At 34.3% G+C, this 22,622-nt stretch overlaps 2 protein-coding genes across 3 annotated transcripts; both read left to right on the top strand.

The window, feature by feature from the left end:
- The first annotated feature begins 210 nt into the window (after positions 1-210).
- Positions 211-17,675, top strand: LOC105342182 (symplekin). Of its 2 annotated transcripts, XM_034467335.2 has the most exons (33): positions 211-407; positions 940-1,073; positions 2,756-2,824; positions 3,709-3,762; positions 4,003-4,076; positions 4,411-4,537; positions 4,636-4,742; positions 4,848-4,911; positions 5,004-5,161; positions 5,586-5,683; positions 6,164-6,318; positions 6,479-6,571; positions 6,909-7,076; positions 7,195-7,353; positions 7,785-7,863; positions 8,062-8,123; positions 9,283-9,406; positions 9,491-9,577; positions 9,675-9,876; positions 10,432-10,513; positions 10,726-10,908; positions 11,314-11,386; positions 11,702-11,798; positions 12,096-12,165; positions 12,754-12,862; positions 13,052-13,152; positions 13,435-13,621; positions 13,756-13,943; positions 14,596-14,772; positions 14,960-15,208; positions 15,511-15,639; positions 15,800-15,907; positions 17,399-17,675. In XM_034467335.2, exons 2-33 carry the CDS (start codon positions 984-986, stop codon positions 17,531-17,533), a joined length of 3,858 nt encoding a protein of 1,285 aa, XP_034323226.2. In that variant the 5' UTR covers positions 211-407; positions 940-983; the 3' UTR covers positions 17,534-17,675. The 2 variants fall into 2 exon arrangements, with proteins under 2 accessions (XP_034323226.2, XP_011447365.3); XM_011449063.4 differs by lacking the exon at positions 211-407 and having other exon boundaries at positions 866-1,073.
- A 977-nt stretch (positions 17,676-18,652) lies between these two features.
- LOC105342183 (NADP-dependent oxidoreductase domain-containing protein 1) lies at positions 18,653-22,552 on the top strand. The gene is made up of 5 exons (XM_011449065.4): positions 18,653-18,883; positions 18,961-19,157; positions 20,157-20,498; positions 20,997-21,183; positions 22,222-22,552. Exons 1-5 carry the CDS (start codon positions 18,681-18,683, stop codon positions 22,391-22,393), a joined length of 1,101 nt encoding a protein of 366 aa, XP_011447367.3. The 5' UTR covers positions 18,653-18,680; the 3' UTR covers positions 22,394-22,552.
- Positions 22,553-22,622: the final 70 nt, after the last annotated feature.

The following is a 22,622-nucleotide window of genomic DNA, read 5'->3' as shown; positions in this document are numbered from 1 at the left end:
TCAGAGCCTGTTCTGCATTCCTTCCTGATCTTCTAAAGCAGCTGTTGATCTTTGCCCTATCTATTTTCCCGAGTGCTTCAAGTGGACCCTTTCTTTTGATCATTGGCGACACCTCCTAATATGGTTTTATTGCACAATGACTGACAATATTCATATATATACACATATATGTAGTCGTTATACGAAATACAAGTGCGTTCGTGGTAGAAGCAGTGTGCATAGATTATCTAAAATTGGGTCTATATCTGACTTAGTTTATGCAGGCGTTAAGTTTAAGTGTCGGGTGGTCCTCAGCATCGTCGCGAACCACGGCCAATATAACGTATACGATCCTCTCCAATCCGCCACAACACACGCCAGACCATGGCTTGAGACAGTGGGCCATCACTTGAACACTGATATTATGCGTAAATATACCGGTTAGGTTGTTTGGTTGGCCGTTGCGCAGATCTTTTGATTTATGGTCAAAGAGTCCTGACAAATCAGAAAATTTGTTGACTGTGGAAGGTTATAAAAATGACAGACTTAAATAAAAATTTACCAATCTTTAATTCTAATTTCTTAAGTTACCCTATAATTTGCTTGCTTCTAAAAAAAAGTGGAGGGGACCGTTCCTCAAAATCATTTTTGCTCAACCTTCGATGCTGTCTGTTTTTATAGTTGCTAGAGTCATTGTTATTGGTTGAGTAGCCAATTCATAATAAAACATGCCCTGGCGGGTCTCTATACAGCGTAAAAAATGTTTGAAATTTAAATTTTGGGCATTTTGAAATGAAAATATCTAATAAAATAGTGTAGGAGAAAAAGAACTTAATTTTAGAGCAAGTGACCCTGTTTTTAAATATGGTTCGCGAAAAGCATCGGGATCGGGAAACAGAGAAATCAACTTCCGTAAATTTTTTTTGGAAAATTCACTTTTTCAGGGTTTTTTTTCTCTAGATTAAAACAACGCATGTGCTGTATGTGAAAATATAGAAAACGAAATGGCGGACGAAAGCAGACGATCGACTGCAGCACAGTTCTTCATGGACGAGGAAGACAAACACAATGAGTCGATATCGACTTATGATAAGGTACTCTAGAGCTTGGTATCAGGAGAAAACGTACCCAAGAGAAAACGTACCCAGGAGAAAACGTACCTAGGGTACGTTTTCTCCAAGAGAGAACGCACCCAGGTATGTTTTCTCTTGGAGAAAACGTACCCATTAAGATAATAAACATATAAGTTATATAGTTTGAATAACTTAATTTACTGCATTTAATATAGAGGAATTGATAGATAATAATAATTCTTTTATATGTATCGGTTGAATATTTAAAGGATTTGGACATGTCAGTTAGTTTTGATTACTACTTTAATGCATATTTTAATGAATAAATATATAGGAATATACAATTTAAATAAATGTCAGACATCTTTAAAATAATAATAGATCCTGTAAGGGTTTTCTTATATTTATCGATTAAATATCAAAAGGACTTGAACATGATTTAAGCTCAAAATTTTCAACTTTATGTCAAAAATAATTTTTTGATAGTTGATAAAATTTACCATGTTTGTGATAAGTATTCTGCTTTTAATATTAGTAATTTCAATGTAATTAGCCCTTGGAGACTTTCAAAGTTGTGTCAATTCAAGGGACATTTTAACAATGAAAAAAAAAACTATTCATAAAGATGATGTATTATCTATCGACAAGAAAAACAACAACAACAAAACGCGCTATTGACTTCTCGAGATACTCATAATTGAGTTCTCCAAATTATATTGCAATCAAAACTATTATGTCGATCTATATTTTTTTAACGATTTTATTTATATCAATGGAATGATTCCCGACTAATTAAACTGCTCAGGCGAAGTCGGTGCATTTGTATATAACACAATTATTGTCTAATTAATTAATGTACGTAATTATATAAAAACAAAAGCAACTATTAAATGATACAAATGTTTATTGCATAATACATAATGTATTTTATTGCATCCCAGAATATCTATTTAAACTGTTATTCATGATTTTTATAGGGTACGTTTTCTCCAAGAGAAAACGTACCTGGATACATTCTCTCTTGGAGAAAACGTACCCTAGGAATTGGGTACGTTTTCTCCTGGGTACGTTTTCTCCAGCATTCTAGAGTTTGTGTGCACCATACTGTTCACAGTCACCCGGTCACTTGCGGTATTGATCACCATCTAGATTATATAATATAAGCCTTTCGTATAATATTTTTTTCCATTGAAAAAATCTACGCCAAAACACTTTTTATGTCTGACATTCACAGTAGATATATTTTTCTCTTTTTCTTCATATTGTAATCCATTCCCTTTTCTGTGCCAAGTTTGCTGTTTTAAAAGCAGCAATCTATTTGAAAAAAAACATGTAAATTTTATGCTTCAGCTGACCTGTTAGTGCACATAATTGCATTTCCATGACATGATTGACATTACACACACGATGATGCCAAAAATCTCTGAGAATATTTTTAATGCTGGAAGTCTTGCGTATCAAAAATGATTAGATGAAATTAACATATATTAATGAGTGTAGAAAATAGCATTAGTTAGCTTGGAACAAAAGATACCAGTATTTTGCATTATTAAATATACACTTTAATGTACATGAAAATTTAAGCTACATGTACATGTATATTTTCAAAATCAAAAGGTATTTATAGAGAATCATTATCATGCAACTATTTTATGAATTGTTTCAACTTCCGTTATACTCTACAGTGAATTGTTCTTTTTCAGGTTGTTGAACTCATTAATCAGGCTTCTTTGATGTCAAAGGAAGCCCAAAAGATAAACATTCTCAGACAGGTATTCTTAAAGTAATGATGATATGTTTACAGTGCTACCTTTGCAGTGAGTTAAAGCAGTTAATTTTAAAGTGTACATATATGTATAGTAGGGCTGGGACGATACTGTACTTAGCCGATTCTGTACATATCACGATACATGAGATGCGATACGATACATATCACGATACATTGCAACTAAATGAAAATATGAATAAGGATTACAAATTTATTCAATCTGTCGATATATTACCGCATGTCCAAAGTTATTTTGATATACCGGGGTATTTAAAATGAGCGTTGCACAATTTACAAATGGCTTTAGTCCCATATACACTAATTTTTCATAAACAAGTAATCCAAAAGTTGTCCACACTCCAGATTTAGCTTCCTAACAGTTTTGACAACTTTACGAGGTTTTCCATCATCTTTGTACTTTCATATTAGGCACGTGGACTAAAAATAGCCGATGTATGAAGCTCGGATATTTTTGGAAAATAAAAAAAAGTTCCCTTAGGTATTGTTGTATTAATGATAAATGTATCGATCCAAATATCGTCAAAATAAATACTGTGATGCTCCGGTGCATCAGTGGACCGTCCCATCCCTAATGTATAGCATTAAATATAAAAATGTCCATTATTTTCATACATGTATGGGTGTGTGAATGTGGTAAAAAAAATTGAGATGTGGCAAATGTTAAAAAAAGGCATAGCTGCTAAAATGGCATAAAAACTTAAGTCTGAAATAACAAAATATCTAATATAGTATGTTTTTCATTACAAATGACACCGACCATTGTAACCCAACATTGACATTTCTACATGCTATCTTTGGCCTGTCTTGTAGGGTATGAACTACATGTACTAAGAATTAACCTTTTGATGATCTTATGAAATTTTCCAGGTTCAAGAATTAATCATTCACAAGGATCCGACTTTGCTTGATAATTTCTTAGATGTAAGTATAGAATTACTTGTAGGTATACCAGGTACAACAAATTGTTAAATCTAAGAAAGTTTTCTGATTGTGTACATGCTTTTTAAAAAAAAAAAAAAAAAACATATATAGAGTCGAAAGACATATACATTAATTTGAAAATGGAAAGTTTTGTTACATTGTATATACGAACCAACAAATGTTTCGTAAATGAAGAAATTTTTCTATATAAATATTGACATGTATATGCTTATTTTTTAGGAAATGCTTGCTTTTCAAAGTGACCGGTCAGTTGATGTGAAGAAATATGTGATAACCTTCATGGAAGAGGCTTGGTAAGTAAAACAGGTTGCAAACAAATAAATTATTATGTATATGTGACCTATGAATTGCAATACATGTACATTATACTTATAAATTGCTATACATGGTCATGTTGTATACAAATTGCTATTCATGTATATCTTAATTACAAATTGCTATTCATGTGCTATCAAAAGAAATTGTAAATGAATAAACCTTGTCATTATGTTACCATATTCATTTTAAAAATGTTTCACTCTGTATTTTCAACCTTTATGTTGAATCTGATTATTTCATCAACTCAACTGATTTGCTTGTACCAGATAGTATAAACTTTAAAGTAAATGAATGTAAAATCTGTTGCAGTAAGAAAGATCCTGAGCTGTTAAACAAGATACTGCCCTGTCTGCAAATTCTTCTGCAAGATGATAATGTCAATGTCCAAAAGAAAGTCATATTGTCTTTACCTCAAGTTTATAAAGTCATAGTAAAAGTGAGTTAAAAAATTAACATTATAGATGAAATTTTTTTTGATAATTGAGAGGCTTTTTAAAATCCAAGGAATGATAATATTTATATCTGATGTTTTAGTGGCTAGCTAAGGCCAAAAATGTAACAGAAGAAAAATCTTTTGTGTGGGAGACTATGAAATCCCTGAAAAACAGAATGTTTGAGCTTATTGACTCAGAGAATGATGGGTAAGATTTTAGGCTAACTTTTTTTGCAAAGTGTTTGCTTCATTTTTCACATATATTTTTGTTGACAATGATGATGTACATGTACATTTTGTTTCTACATTACAGAATAAGAACTCATGTTGTGAAGTTTATGGAAGGGGTTATTTTGACTCTGTCTCGTAAAACTCCGGTATGTATAGAAATCCTCAAAGATAGAATAGAATTCTGATACAATTTAATGTTAGAAATTTATTATTTATTGAATAATTGTGTTGTATGTAGGATTCAGAGGTACCAAAATCTTCGAAGCCTGATGCTGAGGTCACTTTGGATCTTGTTCCAGAGGACAACAAGTATCTAAAAGTCAAACGTTTGGAGGAGCAAGGCAAACAGATGTTTGAAACACTTCTGCAATTCCAAGCCTCACCTCACATTTCCAGGTATATACAGCCTCAATATTGGACATTTTCAGGTGAATGATAACAAAAACATGGACCAGTGATGTCGCTGACTTACAATGGGTGGAGGGGGTATTGTTGTAGTATAATTGTTTTATTGCTAACATACCACAAGAAATTAATATAATTGGTTGAGGTTTAAAGACTTGATAAAAGTCTCTCATTTGTGTATTGATATTAATTTTTTAGCCCAAATAAAATTAGGAAAATGATAACATTTTGTGATTTTCATGTGTTTAAGTCATTTATTGGACAATATCCAGATTGATTGGTATTGATAATCATACGAAAGTAAATAATTCAACTTTTGGGTTGTATTTAAAAGAAATAAGCTAAATGCATTTTCAGCACTTTAAGTGTTCTTTGAATGTACAGTGTATTAGATATACTGGGTTGCTTGTTTCAGTATAAACCTGATGACAGTCATGGGAAGTCTGACCACCATAGCCAGACAGAGGCCGTACTTCTTCGGGAAGGTGGTGCAGTCTTTTGAGACTTTGCAGGGTAAGTTAATTAGTTTTATTTACCTGTGCATGTATCATCCTCTATCTTTTATACATAGAAGTTATTCTTCAGCAGTAAGTTTTATTCTAAAGGTTTTATTGTACTTAAAGGACCATTTGTGATATGTAAAGGGGAATAATTTTTATCCAATGAGTATGAAAACACACAACCAGGTAGCTGCAGAACTGTAGCTCCATCGGAAATTTGGGTTGATGGACCTTGGAGCTACAGTTCCATCCATAAAAAACCTGTATATTTCTTGTGCACAAAAAGTTGCACTTAAATTAAACTTGTTTAGGAATATAATTTGTGAATATTTTCATTGCAATAAACTGTTGTGATATTTACCAGTTCTGGTCAAATGTGGGAAATATATGTACTGCAAATATCAATGTATAACTGGAATCAGGATTACACTTGTTAACTAGTCTATGATACAGATATGTAAATGTGTTCTATTAATGTGTCTGTGTTTTGTAGTAAATCTTCCGCCCACACTGGCGAAGTCTCAGGTGAGCAGTGTGCGTAAGAACATGAAGATGCACATGTTGTCCCTGCTGAAACACAAGGCCTCAGTGGACTACATCACACAGATAACCACACTCCTGACAGACCTGGGGGCCACCAACTCGGAGGTAAGTCAGGTCAAAAAATACTGATGGTTGAATGAAGGCCGATTTGATGTTTGTCAAGAAGTACAGTACATGTACAATCATTGGTACCACGCCGTAAATGTTTACTTAATATTGCCAGTTAGTTTTAAGACTGAATTGACGAGTTTTCTACTACTTAAAGGTGATGAAGAATATGCCAAAGATTGACGAGAGCAGGAAGAGGAAGCTGGAGGACTCGGGCGGTACAACAAAGAAAGCCAAAATAGAGAGTGAGGTGGGACATTGACAGCTTAAGTAGAAAACTGATAGAACATGGTTAAGGAAATTTTAGTTGGAAGTCATTTATGAATTTTAAAAGGAGTTGCAATTTGATGATTTTAGAAAATGGGATCAACTATCTTTATTTTATTTTTTTTAAACTTATACTGTGTATAGTAGCAATTTTTGTGCTCATTCATGCTTTGATTTGATATGGTTGCTATTGTTGATGTGTATTTTTGCAGCATTAGAATTTTCAACTGTATATAATAGATCAAGTTGGATGATGTTGCTAAGATATATACCAATATACACTTTATCAAAATTGTATAAAATACATGTATATGTTTTAGATTGAATTGGATGATGACGATGCTGGCATGACTCCTTTTGTGGATCGCTCTAAAGTAAAAGCACCTGCAACCCTCAAACAGCGACAGACTGCGGTAGACATCACCGCTGAGGACATCATCCCCCGCCTGACTCCACAGAATGTGGCAGATCTTGTCCTGATTAGCATGGTCAGTGTATTCATTGATTTCCTTTTTGAATTTCTTTTTGTAACTGGTTTACATCAGACTGTAAGGCAAAGTGAATCCCTCACAGGTGGTTCACAGGTAGTGTGATTTAATTTTACAGGTGATGTTGCCAGACCAGCTTCCTCCCCATTTCCAGGCAACCTACACCCCCATCGCTGCTGCCGGGACAGAGGGACAGATAAAACACATGGGGCGCCTACTGGCCAATCAGCTCACTGCTGCTGGAATGGGCAAGGGCATCGCTGAAGTCCAGCTAGAGGTAGCTTGTTGTGAAATCTTCAACATTTATATAAATTAATTATCTTTTTTTTCAGTGAAAATAAGCCTAAGCATCATTCATGGCCTTAATTATAAAATATCCCAATCTCAAGATATTGATGATGTATTTGATATATTTTTTGAAATACATGTACCAAAAAAGGCTTCATGATTATTAAATCTTAGTACATATACAGTAAACCAACATTTTTCACATTCAAAGCAATGTTCCAATATTTTTCAATATGAAGCAGTTCTTGAAGGTCTCTGTTATTGTTCAAGATTTAAAAAATTTAGAAAAAAAGCTCAGTTGAAAAAGAATTCTGCTGTGAACCAGTTTTTCACTGGTAAATCCCAAATGAACATATAGGGAATGTAATTCGGTAGTACATTATTGTACATTTCACTTTTGGTACACTACTATTATTTTAGGAGGTGTCTGAGGAGGATGGAGGGGCGTCCCCTGAGTACCAGCCCACCTCTCCTAAACAGGTTATACAGACCGTTGTAGGTAAGAAAAACTGTACAAAACATAGTTCTCAATTCATTTGCATTTAGTTAAATGGTCTCCATTAGTTAATACTTTAAAAATGACCTATTAAAACCTTACTAAACATATTTTTTCTAGTAACTTACTTGTTTTAATTTTAAAATACCTAATCTTGTTTATTATTTATATGGATATTATTGGACAAACTTTCTTTTTTAGGTGGCCTTACAGAAGCACTTGGGCCGTCATCTTCAAAGGCAGCTAATCTACCAGCAGCTCCAGTTAGTGTGCATTTTAGTCATTTTAATAACTTTATTAAGTTTCCTTAGAAATCTGTAAAGTGTGCAGCTTATAGTCATACTGAGAAATGATTTTGTCTTAAAAAACAAAGATTAGTATGCAGGGGTGTCAAGGAAGCATATGGAGTCTGTGTTAAATGTAGCTGCAGGTCTGTAGCTCCCTGTCTGAAAAGATTCGGATGGACGACTCGGGAGCTACAGTGCCACCCATAGTAAAAATCTGCAATTATATATGGTAAACAAAAAATTGTGCTAGTTTTGGACTGATTAACCTTATTTCCGAATATATTTGATACAAATATTTAATTTGAAATAATTCCTCGGACATTTAATTACAGATATGAACACTTTACTTGCCTTTGATAGTCTCTTTTTGTCTTTTAAACACCATCACCAGCCTATGTGATTCAGTTTGTTTACATCTAAAAATGGCAACTCTTGATCTCAAAGTGAATTTAACATACTTCAGTTTCTGAGGTTGCTAAGCATGTTTAAGAGAAAGTTTGAGGCAACTTCTTATTTTACTTTTATCAATAGTTTGATCGATGCTTAAATTGAAAAGTGTTAAAAAGTAGAATCTTTTGTTCTGTGTTGCTTTGATGCAATTTTAATATATTGTTTTCGGTGAAAACTGTTTAAAAGTTGCGAAGGTTTTCTGAGAACTGGACGAATAACTATTTTATCAAGGAGAATAAAGGATTCTAGCAGTAGTTTTCATAAATCTGAGATGTTTTACCTTTATTAGAAATGTTTATTGTTTAGGGAAAACCTTGAGGTAGTGTTGTTCTATCTCATTTTATATTAACAAATAAATATAAGCTACATATTGTATTTATAGTTCTCGTGTGATATTACACCGAGGTTGTCGTAATGTACTTGATTTTATTGCATGTTTTATGGTCTGATTCAAAACGGTGATTAATTTTTTATACTATTTTCACTGTTACAATCAAAATAAGGCGCTAAATTGCCCATATGCCTCCTTAACCTATCCATGTACATTTTTAGAAAAATAATGATGGATATACATGTCAAAACTTTGATATTGCGTTATAAGCCAATTTATTTTTCTCTCCAGACAGTAAAATCATTTCGTAACAAATTAAGATTTAGATTCACATTTTAAATCTTGATATTTCAGCAAATACGATCTGTGAGACCTGGAATCAAACAATTCAAGCTGTCCACAGTGACCTCTGACCTGGACAGAGACAGGTTGGATGAAATGACCATCGCCTCAGTCAAACGAATCCTACAAGCAGAGAGTAAGGCAGAACCAGCCCTCGTGTATAAGTATTACTTATTATTGTGATACTCACTAATAGTGTTATGTTTTTTCTTTTAATCAGAAAGTGCATCATTAGGGAATGCTTTGTCAGCCAGAACCAAACTACTGACTAGCCTTGTGTCACAGTTTGGTGGAGAATTAAAAAACTGTAAGAACTTTTTGCTCATGTAATTCTTATATAGAAATGATCAGATATAAAGGACCTAGTTTAGGTGCTTCAGTGATTTGGTTGTTTATGTTTGCAGTGCTACAAGAATATATATTTGAGGACCTGCGTAATCGTTCTGACCTTGCCTTTGCCTGGCTGTACCAGGAGTATGCCAACTGTCAGGGATTCTGCGCGTCTAATCTTCGCAATGAGCGGACCTCCCTGGCCAGCTATGATGAATGCCTGACAAGGCTGTTATCAGGCCTCCTTGAGCGAACTGAACAGACCACAAAGGAGGGGTTCGTTATGCTTTTTTAACTTTTTAAAGTTTGTTAAGAAAATTTTTAATTCTGTTGTTGGTTAAGTTGTCATTATCCATTTTTTGGACAAATTGAAACGAAAGAATTGTTTTAACATCCCTATGCACACCTCTTTGTGTTTGAGTGATACTTTACAAATCTTATTGGCATAATGGAAAGAAAACCATAGAGCTTTTGACAAATCATCCCATTCTGCATGCTTCTTTAGAATAGGAATAAGTTAAACCCTTCTCATTTCCAAAGTTATAGGGAATTATTCCTCAGGATAACTGGTTTTGTTGAAAATGAGCAATACAAATTTTAGGTATGAGTTTACAATAGTACACAAATTAGTTAACTTGATTTGATGTAAAATGTATTGACATTTTGCAAGGAAATATCACCAATTTTTTAACTTGATCAAAGGTGATCTGAGCTTAGCAGTGGTAATTCTTTGGTAACATGTTTGAAAACATTTCCTGTTCTGAGGTAATGCTCCGTTTAGCGGTATTCTTGTTTCATCGAGTCTTTCATCTATTTTTCTTGTTCTTGCAGATTGTTTCATCGTCTAATTTTGGAAGCTCCTGCCATTACTGATAATGCCATTCAAATTCTCAAGAAATATTGCATGGACCAGGTAAATTATTGCTCTATTGATATACTGTAACATTTATTCACATAATGAATTAGAAATTCCTTATTTGGTTTATTTTCTTGCAGGTAAATGTACCTCATTTTGATTTCCCTTTAAAAGATGGACATCCACATAAGTTAACATACATGTACATGTTCTGTAGATGCATGAATGATTATACGATTAATCAAGCAATGCACCTTCCTCTGTTGTAGGATCGGGTGGTGAGTGGGATCAACACGCTGCGTCAGCTGATCCTGACACGCCCCGCCCACAGACTGAGGTTCTTAGAGGTCCTCCTTATGTCATGTCACCATGACATGCCTGAGGTCAGGGCCACTGCCATCCACTGCAGTAAACAGCTGTATGAGAAGGGGCACATCAGGCCCTACATAGAGGTCAGTACTACAGGAATCTTAATGTATTATGTGTACTACATTTAAGTCATTTCTCAAATAGAGGTCAGATCTAAATGAGTTTTAATGGAACCTTTGTAAAATCTAATAATAGTTTCAAGAGTAAAATTATTTCTAGAAGATTATTTAAGTAACTTTGCTCTGAATTTGCAGCTGTGTTAAAATCTATTGTAAAACTGTTTTCCTGTAAATCTCTTTATTCAATATTGTGTACATATGTCAAACTTTCATCCAGTTAATTTTTTTGAATAGCGCCAAGTAATACATGTATGCATGCCACAGGTTTTACCTTACTGTGATGTTGGAGGTAAAAACAGAGTATAAAGATCCTTAACAAAAGGGATGGAAATGCAAATACATGTAGTAGTATTTTTATTTTATTTTCAGCAATATGCCACAAAAATGTTGAAGAATCTCTTGCTAACAAAACCACCCACAGAGATGCTTGGGAAAAGTAAAAGTAAGTGTTGTGCAGTGGCTATATTTATACACTTCATTTTCATACTATTCTCATTCATTATGTTTAATGGTTTTACAAAATTTAGTATTTTAAATGATTTTAGCATTAATAAAAATGTTAAGAATATTTTTTTTAATACCAGTAATTATCAAACATACACTGTAAGTCATTGGTAAATATATTTTGAAGAACATTCAGTGCTAGTATTTGATATAAAGCAATTAAGAGTGTAAATGTGTATGATAGTCCTTTGATACATCATTTTGTGATATATTCAAAAATAACTTAACAAAATGACCTTGACCTTTACCCTAGATGACCCTGCCTTGCAGTCCTGGACTGAGGACACTATCAAGATGTGTCTGTACCTGTATCTCGGCCTCCTGCCCAACAATCACAAGCTGATTCACCAGTAAGTTTCTTCTTCTGGGTCAGAATGCTCAGCATCCGCAAGTTTAGCCACCAATAAATTCCTTAATTTGAGTCAGAAGAATTCAAGAGGTGTAATAATTCTGAGAGAAGGAACTGTCAAATACAAGTTGTTTAGCCACATGCTATTTATTAATCAGTTTTCCAGTAAAGAAATTTATGCAAGTTTATTCAACATGAATTCAGTTTAAATAGGCATTAAAAATTGATAAGAGTAAAACAAACAGAGGTAATAATTTGGAAAAAGGTTCATTGATGCATTGATTTGACATGTGTTTAGATTGGCAATGGTGTACACCTCAGCTGGAGCTGACATCAAAAGAATCATTCTTCGAGCTCTAGAGAACCCAGTAAGTACTTGTATATATAGATGGTATATAATGCTATGGTACAATCAGGTGCATGTGTTTATAGAGGAACAGTAGTGTGAATTTATTACCTGTAAATGAGAGAGTATTTAGTGTTAAAAAAAAATGCAGTATATTTTTTAATGAATTTATTAAAAGTAAATACATGTGCTTCAGTGTGTAATTAAACTATATACATAGTATAGAAAGCATGTACATGTATCGTAAATGTGTAACTACCATGCAGTTCATGTATAAATAAAATTGTCTTCTGGATAATGTAAATGTATTACACTCTCATTACAGATTTATAAATAAAGGGAACACATCTATGTGCATGCCATTGTGTAAATACTGTATAATATACATGGGAAGAAAGAGAGCAATGTACAGTGTACATGTAAATAAATACATGTACATACAATATTGTGTATAGTGTAGATGCTAGTGAAGATTTTCCATTCAAATACAGTGCTCTATAAAAATTTATTGCATTTTCCAAGAGTCAAATATTTTAAGACCTGTACAAGTTGTAGCAGTTGTCGGTTAATGTCATTTGAATATTTCTATCACTAATGACACTTTGATCAGGTTAAAGGAATGGGAATGAAATCACCCGAGCTGTTGACTCTGGTGGAGAGTTGTCCCAAGGGAGCAGAGACCCTCGTGACCAGGGTCATTCATATCCTGACTGATAAAGGTATCAAAAATCAGATATTTCTACATACTGTCATATTAAATCTTTATTAATACTCAAGTTCCTTTAACACAAAAATGTATAATAAGTATATAGCTTAAGGTATAATCATAATCAGAAATGTTGCGTATTAATATAACCGGTATTTTACAGTACTTGTACTGAAAAATTCACATCCATCTCTTGTTTTAGCCTCTCCATCGCCTGAGTTGGTGGAACGAGTCCGAGACCTTTATCACAAGCGAGTACCCGATGTCCGATTCCTGATACCTGTACTGACAGGGCTGTCAAAGGTACGGAGGTCGCACAAGTCATTAGTCAGCTGTTTCTGAAAATAAAGCTCTCAATATCAATAGCAGGACATTTCAATTGTATATTAAGAATAGAATAACTGTGTATGAAGAACTGTGAATAGTTATGATATTAGTTATGATAAAAGAGCATGGTAATAATGACTTCTCTCAAAATATTAGTATACATATTTTACTGAGTTCTCATTTGGTTGCTTATTGGAGAGAAATGTGCTTTTCTTTGCTTCATTGATTGTATATCTGTGTGTTTTTGTGCAATTGCAGGATGAAGTAATACAAGCTCTACCTAAACTCATCAAGCTGAACCCCATTGTTGTAAAAGAGGTGTTTAACCGTCTGCTAGGTGGCCATAGTGACGCCAACTACACATCTCCTCTCACTCCGGTCGATCTGTTGATAGCACTGCACAACATTGACCCAACCAAGTGTGACATGAAGACCATTATCAAAGGTGTGTACTGGTTCATTAATTAAAGTGAAGCACAAATTGTAAGACAGTTATAACACCACCACCCCCACCTCACCTGGAGTTTACCTGGAGTTTACCTGTGTGAAATATATCACAGAGTAATATTGTTTTTTCAGCCACCAACCTGTGCTTCAGTGAGAAGAATATTTACACCCAGGAGGTGTTGGCTGTGGTGATGAAGACTCTGATGGAGCAGGACCCCCTACCCACACTGTTCATGAGGACCGTCCTACAGTCCCTATCAATGTACCCCAGGCTGATGGGCTTCATCCTCAACATCCTACAGAGACTCATATCTAAAGAGGTATACCTCTCTCTCTCTCTCTCTCTCTCTCTCTCTCTCTCTCTCTGATAAAATTCAAAAGTTCTGGTGTCTTCTGCTCAGTTTTATAAAAATTACGTGAAAATGCACTGTTTGTGATGTCACAATTACCCTTGTGACAGTCTAAGCAGATAACTATTTATAGAATAGTAGTTTATGGGTGTTTTTGTGTAAATATAAAATGTTTCATTTCCATTTTTGGTGGATTTTTTAAAAATCTCTCTTAAACAGGGCAAAATATGACTGAAACTGTACCTAGTTCTTTGTTGTTTATCTCTGTGGCGCAATGGATGTAGCTTTAAGCTATTAATCTGCCGGTCCCAAGTTTGAATACCGCAGAGACTTTTATTTTCATGAACAGATGTACATTGTACACTGTACAATATCAAAAAGATTTTTCCCCGAAAATTGAATTTTTACTGTCATTTTCAAGTCAAACAGTTGCTAGAAATCCATATGTTTAAGTAATTTAGAAGTTCAGGTTTGTATGCAGAACTTTTCCCAGGCGTATGGAGATACCTAAATTAACACATATTTTATAGCTAATTAATTAATTTATAAGTTTTTAAAAATGCTCTTTTTGTTTTGCTGTGTAGTTATAATGACTTCACCACTACTTGTACGCATGCTTTAGGTTTGGAAGAACAAGAAGGTATGGGAGGGATTTATCCGCTGTTGTCAGAAGATGAAGCCTCAGTCCTTCACTGTTCTACTACAGCTCAGGGCTCCCCAGCTCAAGAGTGTATTTGAGAGTTGTCCCGACCTCAGGGAGCCCCTTCTGACACATGTCAACTCTTTTGCTCCAAACCAGGTTGGTCTCACTTTTTAAGAAGAATTTTCTGTTTGTGTGTTGGTTTACTTTTTATGAATTGAATAGTTTACTTGTCAGTGAGGAAATAGTATTTTAAAAATAAAGATTTGAATAAAATTGGTATTTTTATGTTGGTTCACTGTTGATGGATTTAATAGTAAAATTTTGAAATGTTATTTAATTACAGAAAGCCCACCTACCAAAGACAGTATTAGCTGTACTGGAGAATCCCCCCGAGGTAGCCCCTGCTCCAGCCCAGCCGACTGAGGGACCTCCCTCAACCCCCACCATTCTCCCTGCTACACCCACAGTCCTTACAGCCCCACCAACACAGGTGACCGTGGTGAAGGTCGAGGAATCAGCCCCTGCACCTATGGAGACTCAGACCATACAAACGGTCCAGTCTATACAGACAATAGGCTCAAACTTGGTTCAGGTAAATTCACAAATTTCACTTCCAATTCAAGGCGTTTGAAGACTTTTAACTTGGTTATACTTGTCAATATGTATATTTATTTATTCACCAATTAAGGGCCCTCAGGGGGCATATACATTAAAAAAAATAATAATACATGTATCATGATTATAGCAAATAATGAATGAAATAATAGCCCAGAATGTCCAGGTTCATATTACAGGCAACAATATCCAATATGATTCATTTTTACAATAGTTATATGTACCAGTATTTGTGCTTGCTCTGTAACTCTATGAATAAGGTGTTGATTTTTTGTATAGATAAAGCAAGAGCCGCGTGATGTTGATGAGACAGCAGCACAGGTATCGGAAAACAGAGACAAACAGGCCAAGTCATCCAGCGACAGAAAAGAGACCCCCTCCAGAAGAGGCTCAAAGAGGTCAACAGAGGTCAGTGTCCATCTTATATTTTTTGCAGTCAAAAACATGAACAAAATTCCATACAGTTCAGTTTGTTAGAATGGGGCATTCATTTCATTGATCATTACTTGGTAATGTGTCTCTAAAGGTAGTTTGTTGTTTATTTATTGACAAGTTCACACTTTTGTAGGATAAACCTGACACTGAAATGGAGGAGGTGGACTCCCCAGAGAATGCCCTGGCCATTGCTGAGGAGGCCATGGATACATCTGTTAACAATGACCCCCAGGGAGATCAGGTACACACATAGTTAACATTGACTCCCAGGGAGATCAGGTACACACATAGTTAACATTGACTCCCAGGGAGATCAGGTACACACATAGAGCAGGAACACACATTTCAGGGATTCATAACTGTCAATACATCTCTTAGAGCTTCTTTATCACACTGGAGGTCCCAAAAATCTGAGAGATTATTCCCTATACTCCAACTCATGCTACTCTCTCTCTCTAAATGCATACATGATCTTTACGTTCAAGTCACCATGATTTATAAAGCAAGATGTTTATGCATGATTTTGGAGTATGGAGTTATCACACAGAAAGTTTTATAACCTAGCCAGATTGTGATAGAGTTAGTGGCATGTTTCTTGATATCTCTATAGGTTAGATTCTGTCTGGAGTGTCTGTTAAATCGGCATTTCATTGATAAGTCTCATTCCTAGTAAGTTATTAAAGCTGACATGAATTCATAAAAGCATTTGGTTGCTATATTAGTTTTGATCGCTCCTCTACTGCCACTGTAGTATATATACCGGTTGAGAAAGTTACGGTTGGTTGCTTTCCGATCGAGGCAGCCAGGTTGCACAGACTTCTAAATGCATGAACTACACATTGTAGTAAAATGTTTGTAGTAAAGAATAGAGAAAACAACAATCCATGAAATGCAAAATATATTTATTCTTTGAAAGGATTCCTAGATATCTTTATTATTTTGCACAGACAGTGCTGCCTCACTTCGCATTCGTATCGAACACGTGTGTCGTTCATATAGAGTGAATAACGTCTGCGTCTTTTTGAAAACCCCGGCGGCACTACATCCAACACAGTAGATAAATGATAGTAAATACAAGATAGAAACAACGTAACATCGTTTCCATCCGTTCCTACAAAAACGCCCCTTTTCTAAAATCTATGCGATCATTGACATTGCTCGATTTGCCACAGTGTGTGGTTTGTGCTTGTGCGATGTTATAACAAACACAGGAAAACAGTCCACAATTATCGAGGAATTTTATAAGTATCTGCACCTGGATTTCAGTCTGTCTTGTTTCGTCGTTTATTGGATATATCTTGCCAGTGCAGTGGTTGTCATTTTATTTTTCTTTAAAACGTGTTTTTACATGTCTTTTCGTCCAAGGTAACTTGTTCAGGTGTATGAAGTTCCTGAATGAAGCATGAATAGCGCTCTCAGCCATATATAGGGGGTGTGTAGCGATGAGCAGAACAATAGATATCGACAACTAATATGGCAGTAGTCAGAGATAAAAGGGAAATAATGCTTATTTATGAATTCATGTCAGCTTTAATGAAATGTGCATGGTTGCTGTAAGAGGTTTATAACCATCATGTCCCATGGAAAAATTTCTTAAGCTTTATCATTATTGATTGTCTAGTATTAAGATACGATAGATGAGATAAATTTTGCTTTCTAAAATGCTTTTGACTTGCAATCTTTTTATACAAAATTCATACGGAATATTTATGGTCATGTACATAAATTTCAGTCTCAAGATTCCACAGGAGATAGTACTTCAAAAAAATCAAGGAGCCGGTCAAAATCATCAGAATCTAGGTCATCAGAAACTAGGTCAACTGAAGGAGAGGTCAGGCCGAGAAGAAGCACAAGATCACGGAAATAAATCCCATTATGTTATCAGTGCTTGTTGAAAAGAGATTTGTTCAGTTTGTAGGCTGATTTCAAACTTTACATAATATCGGTACATGTTAAGTGTACCGGTACATACAAAAATGTTTAGTAAGACAATAAATATTTTGACTATATTTTTGTTTTCATTTATTATTTATTATTGATTATTACAACTTCTTGGGAAAATTTTTATGATGTATAAATAGTCATTGTTTTAACTGTTTATCATTTTTAATTGTTCAAAATTCACCAATAGAGGGCGTGTGGATAAAGGTTATGTAGTGACATTAAGGTCACTATTCATAATAAAAAGATAATTTGGATTGAAAAGCATTTTTTCCCATTCTTTTTTGCAGTACAAGATATTGTAAGGTCCTATGTAGGTCAATTTCACCTAAAGAGAGCTTGTGGGAAAGGGATTTGTTGTGACCTTGAATAAATAACACTTTTAGGTCAAATGTCAAGGTCAAAGATGATCTTTTACTGCTTCAAGAACTCATTCTTCTCCCCTTGGCCTACAGACATTTGCTTCTGTGATGAAGAATTGGTATAACATGAGGGGTAAAAATTTCATAGCAGAAAAAAATAAATAGTCTGACAAGTTCCTAGGTCATATCTGGCTCATACTTCACCCTAAACAGTCAAAGAGTGTTAAGGTAGACGTGTAAGACAGAAAAGCAAAACTTTCATAATATTGTTCTTTTTCACCCCCCCCCCCCCCATCAGTCGATATTAATGTGAACTAATTTTTAATTTCGAAAGGTAAAAATTTTAAAATCCTCAGCGCGATTCGAACTCATGACTTAGAGATCCATAGTGAACGATCTAACCCACTGCACAACTTTGGGAAAGAAACTATAAAATCACATTTCATTTTATTGTTCATTTCGATAAATAGGCCTACTGTATAGTACGTCACAACATGGAAGTGTCCTATACCACCTTAATTAAAGAATGATAGCATGACGTATTTGGACAGGGACGTTCCTGACTTAATTAAAAATAATAATTTCACATTGTTACAGCGAGCCCCATTTGCTTTTTTGTCATGGAAAACAAGAAGGAAACATTTCTAGTTCACCTTATTAAATACCGGTAAGAGAAGTCAGTGCGCTTGCGCGGGCTTTCATAGATACAAAATGGCGCTTATGAAAAGACTTCAAAAATCTGCCGTTGAAATTACTCCAATTGATATCACACATAATTTAGAGTCTTTGCAGTTTGAAAGTGCACTAAACGATGAAGAGAAACAGCTACTTGCATTGAGAAAAAGGTCACATGCAATGGTTGTGACTGCTTGCACTCAAGCTACGTTTTTCGCGAACATACTCCATGAGGCAAGGTGCGTTGAATATCTCTCTCTCTCTCTCTCTCTCTCTGCTTTCCGTGTATATATGTATAGTGTAATTTTTGTTGAAGGCAAATAAAAAAACAAATGAAGAGTCCACAAAAAATGACAGCAAAGATTCTGCAAGACAAAGAAGCTAGGGATCCTCTCAAAGTCGGCATCATTGGATGCGGTCGCCTTGGCAGTCAGTTAGCCCACTGTCTTTTGACCTATGGAAGGGTTAATCCTAAAGACATGAAAGTATCGACCAGAAGACCAGAGACACTAGGTAAAAAGTTTTGCATGAAACCTGATGCTTTACAATGAAGGCTAATATCCATGCTCCATATAACCTCAACAGCTACAAATGGTGCCGTATGCTTCCTTTATCTGGCAGTTTAAATAAGTCCTTATAAACTTATCTTAATATGTCCTCAGCGGGAAAGACTATTTATCAGGAGGGAGGAATGTAGTTGGGGCTATATGGACCATGGATATCGGCCTGAGTAGCTCAGTGGTAGAGCGCTTGACTACTGTATAGTTACAGGGGTTCGAGGTTTGATTCCTCTGTCCAGCCTACAATTTTCTGTCTTAAGATATTTATGCAGCACATTTGGCAGATTATTAATAAGAATACACATGACATACCTGTGATTCACAGTGAAAGAAGTGCAATTGAAATCAATGAAAGGGGAAATTTCCAAGATATATCTTCCTTTAGAAAAATTCCCAGGAACGAAAAAGATTTCTAACGGAGATTTAAAATGTGGAATATTAACATCTTTTCTCCATTCAAAAGTCTCCGGAATACCTCGCGCAATTTATCAATGTTATCATCAGGGTCTGCTTCGATACAAAATCCTTATTGACATCACATTTTTTAGCCATATATTGAAACCTGATAAGCTAGAGGGGGGTGTTTAAACAGAGAATTCTCGGAAATTTTTCATACTTTTAAATGAACATCATTTGAACCCTGAGGTATTTATTAGTATCGAGTAATTAAGAAAGTTCTTCATACTTTTGAATGAAAATCATTAGAATTCTGAGATACATGTGTATTTATAAATATGGAGTAATTAAGCAAATGTGAATCGATGGTATCTTGGGACAGAGTATATATAAATTCATTGTTCATAAACTTCTTTAATTCCGCTCTAGGATTACAGTAACTTCAATGCAGAATTGAAAGCCTGTGCACTGATTCTATATAATTTTGAATATATATACTTTTTTTAAAGTCTTTTTTTACCTTGTGTATAATTCTCCCATTTTTTTCTCTTTTCAGAATACTTGCAGAATAAAGGTGTTGATTGCTTTCATGACAATATCAAATTAGTGTCTTTATCCCATGTGGTATTCATTTGTGTTCTACCATCTCAAATTCAAGTAATGGCAGAGGAAATAAAGGAACACATTCCTGGACACACCATTCTCTATAGTTTTGTAGCTGCATACTCACCCCAAAAGTTGAAGCAGATCCTTCAGACTAATCAAATTTTAAAACCAGATCTATCATGGAATAAAGAAAGTGAACAAAATTCATGGGACTGTTCAGAAAATGTCAACACTGCATTAGAAAATCCAGTCACAGTGGAAAAGACTTGCCCATTTGGAAACCTAAAATCAGGTTTTTTTTCTTTTAATGTAGTACTTTATTCAAATGAATAATACTTATGTCTGGATTTTTTGCATATATCCAAAAATTTGCAAAATGGGCAAAATGTAGAATTTTTTTTATTTTCGTCAGTCATTTTTGTGATTTAAAAAGTTCCTAACAGCAAACAATACTGAATTTTATTTCTGTGTATTGGATATTTTTTGATGTAAAAGGGATTGCATAAAAAGCGAAAATTTAATACAATTTACCGGTATATGTACAGAAACTGGGTTAGCATTTTCACAGATTTTAGTACAATATTAATCTTGCTTTTCATTTTATTGTGAGTTGTGAAATATCATGAAATAATATCAAAAGTTTGCGCTTGAAGTTATATAATCTCGCAATTAAAATGATGGAATCATGTAATTCAGTCTGTACTTTGGGGAATTAAGACTATATTACCCCCACCCCCACCCCTTTTTAGTTGCAGAATGAGTACTGGTGTCTTTTTGTATTCTCCAACAGAAAGTGTAATATTGACCAATGAGAAGTTTGGAGAACTGATGATATTTGCCCTTCTAAACATGTGTACAAGCCTGCGACTGAACAAGTCTGACTGCCTCTCCATTCTCAACTTGACGCTCTTTGGAGGAATCTCCGAAGATAAACTTCAAGAATCGGACTTCATTAAAAAGACTCAAGACAGCCATGGGTAATATACTTCAGATACTTCTAACAAATGTATTTAATTTAATTTACAAATAATGTTTGAGTGAAGTATTAGGTAGTTGCATGTTTATACATGTATAAAAGCATTTTCAAAGTATTAGAAATCAATATCTTGCTAATTATGCAAGCTGTATCAATTTTAAAGCTGCTTGGTCCAATTTATATCAAATTTTATTAGTGCTTTTAAACAACAGTTTTGTTAGCATGTTGTGTTTAATAGGCATCAAAGTAGTTTTCCCAGTAATATAATTCATACCTCAATCGGAAAATGACATTCCAAATTTGTTCACAAACAAACTTTACATGAAAGGTTACCACATTATTTTGCACCTTATTAACACTTGCCCCCAATGTCCAAGCAGGTATGCTTGTATTACGACTTTGACATTTGCTATATAAATAAAGGAAATAAGATTTCAAAAATGTCTTGGCAAATCAAAAATAAAACTTAAATTTTTTTCAAAAATATTTCAAAAGATTTTTTGTGTTTACAATCAGTGAATAAATGTGGTTTAAATAAACCTATTCAATAAGGCGACGAAACTAAACGGTTCCCTTTTCTTAACAAGCCAATGATGCATTTGCTTTGTTCTTTTGAGTTCCAATTCTGAAATAATTTTTTTTTACTTTACAATGTATATGTATTTTATTTAATTTGAAAGGAGACCAATTCTGCTAGTTTAAATAGGTGAAAGTCAATAACCTTTAAAGATAATTGGTTTGTTTATACATGTATATTAAAATTATTTGATACCGTTTTAGCCAAAATATCGGACCAAGCAGCTTTAATTATTTCAGTTGTATTGTGTTGCTATCCAATGGAAACAACTCTATATATAGCTCCATGCAATGTATTTTAAAGTTTGTAACTGATAGAATTTGGCAATTTTTAATACATGTAGTTGAACTAGTACCAGCAGAGAGAAAACAACACAAATCTAGTACCAGGTAAATTACCTACAGTTTGTTAACAGTAATGTATATGGAACTGATTCAAACATATTGTTTGGGATATTTGCAGTGTTTTCCCTAAGTTTGATTTGGTGAAGATATCTCAGATTAACACTTCAGTGCAGAAACGTGTGTCATCCAGTGAACATTTACGAAAAGCTTTCATAAACAGATATATGATGATGTTTGAAGAGTACTTAAAAAGGAGGGCACTGCTTGGGCCAGACATGGAGGAGTCTTGATGAACACTTGATGCAGTCCTTTATCTGTGATATTTTTGTACTGCTTTACACATGTGACTAAAAAAGTATTTATTTCTGAACCAAATAAACTATTCAGAGTACAATGTATGACATTTGTAATTCAAAATACACCTGAAAAAGTTAAAATAGAAGGTAAAATGTGTTTTTCTTTCATTTATGGCAGGTTACTGGGCAGACATTCTAATGTGTGTGTATTTCAAATTGTAGT

Source organism: Magallana gigas, chromosome 6 (genome assembly GCF_963853765.1).
Source record: "Magallana gigas chromosome 6, xbMagGiga1.1, whole genome shotgun sequence".
Classification (NCBI taxonomy): Eukaryota; Metazoa; Mollusca; class Bivalvia; order Ostreida; family Ostreidae; genus Magallana; species Magallana gigas.
This window is presented reverse-complemented; position numbering and strand designations above follow the sequence as displayed.

What these genes read in the sequence shown, in the direction of transcription:
- LOC105342183 (XM_011449065.4), top strand. Translation starts at nt 18,681, where the DNA reads ATGGCGCTTATGAAAAGACTTCAAAAATCTGCCGTTGAAATTACTCCA. An exon ending in ATTTGGAAACCTAAAATCAG is followed by an intron (nt 20,499 to 20,996) that starts GTTTTTTTTCTT and finishes ATTCTCCAACAG; the next exon opens with AAAGTGTAATATTGACCAAT. An exon ending in AAGACTCAAGACAGCCATGG is followed by an intron (nt 21,184 to 22,221) that starts GTAATATACTTC and finishes GGATATTTGCAG; the next exon opens with TGTTTTCCCTAAGTTTGATT.
- LOC105342182 (XM_034467335.2), top strand. Translation starts at nt 984, where the DNA reads ATGGCGGACGAAAGCAGACGATCGACTGCAGCACAGTTCTTCATGGAC. An exon ending in TTTATAAAGTCATAGTAAAA is followed by an intron (nt 4,538 to 4,635) that starts GTGAGTTAAAAA and finishes CTGATGTTTTAG; the next exon opens with TGGCTAGCTAAGGCCAAAAA. An exon ending in AGAAATATTGCATGGACCAG is followed by an intron (nt 10,514 to 10,725) that starts GTAAATTATTGC and finishes CCTCTGTTGTAG; the next exon opens with GATCGGGTGGTGAGTGGGAT.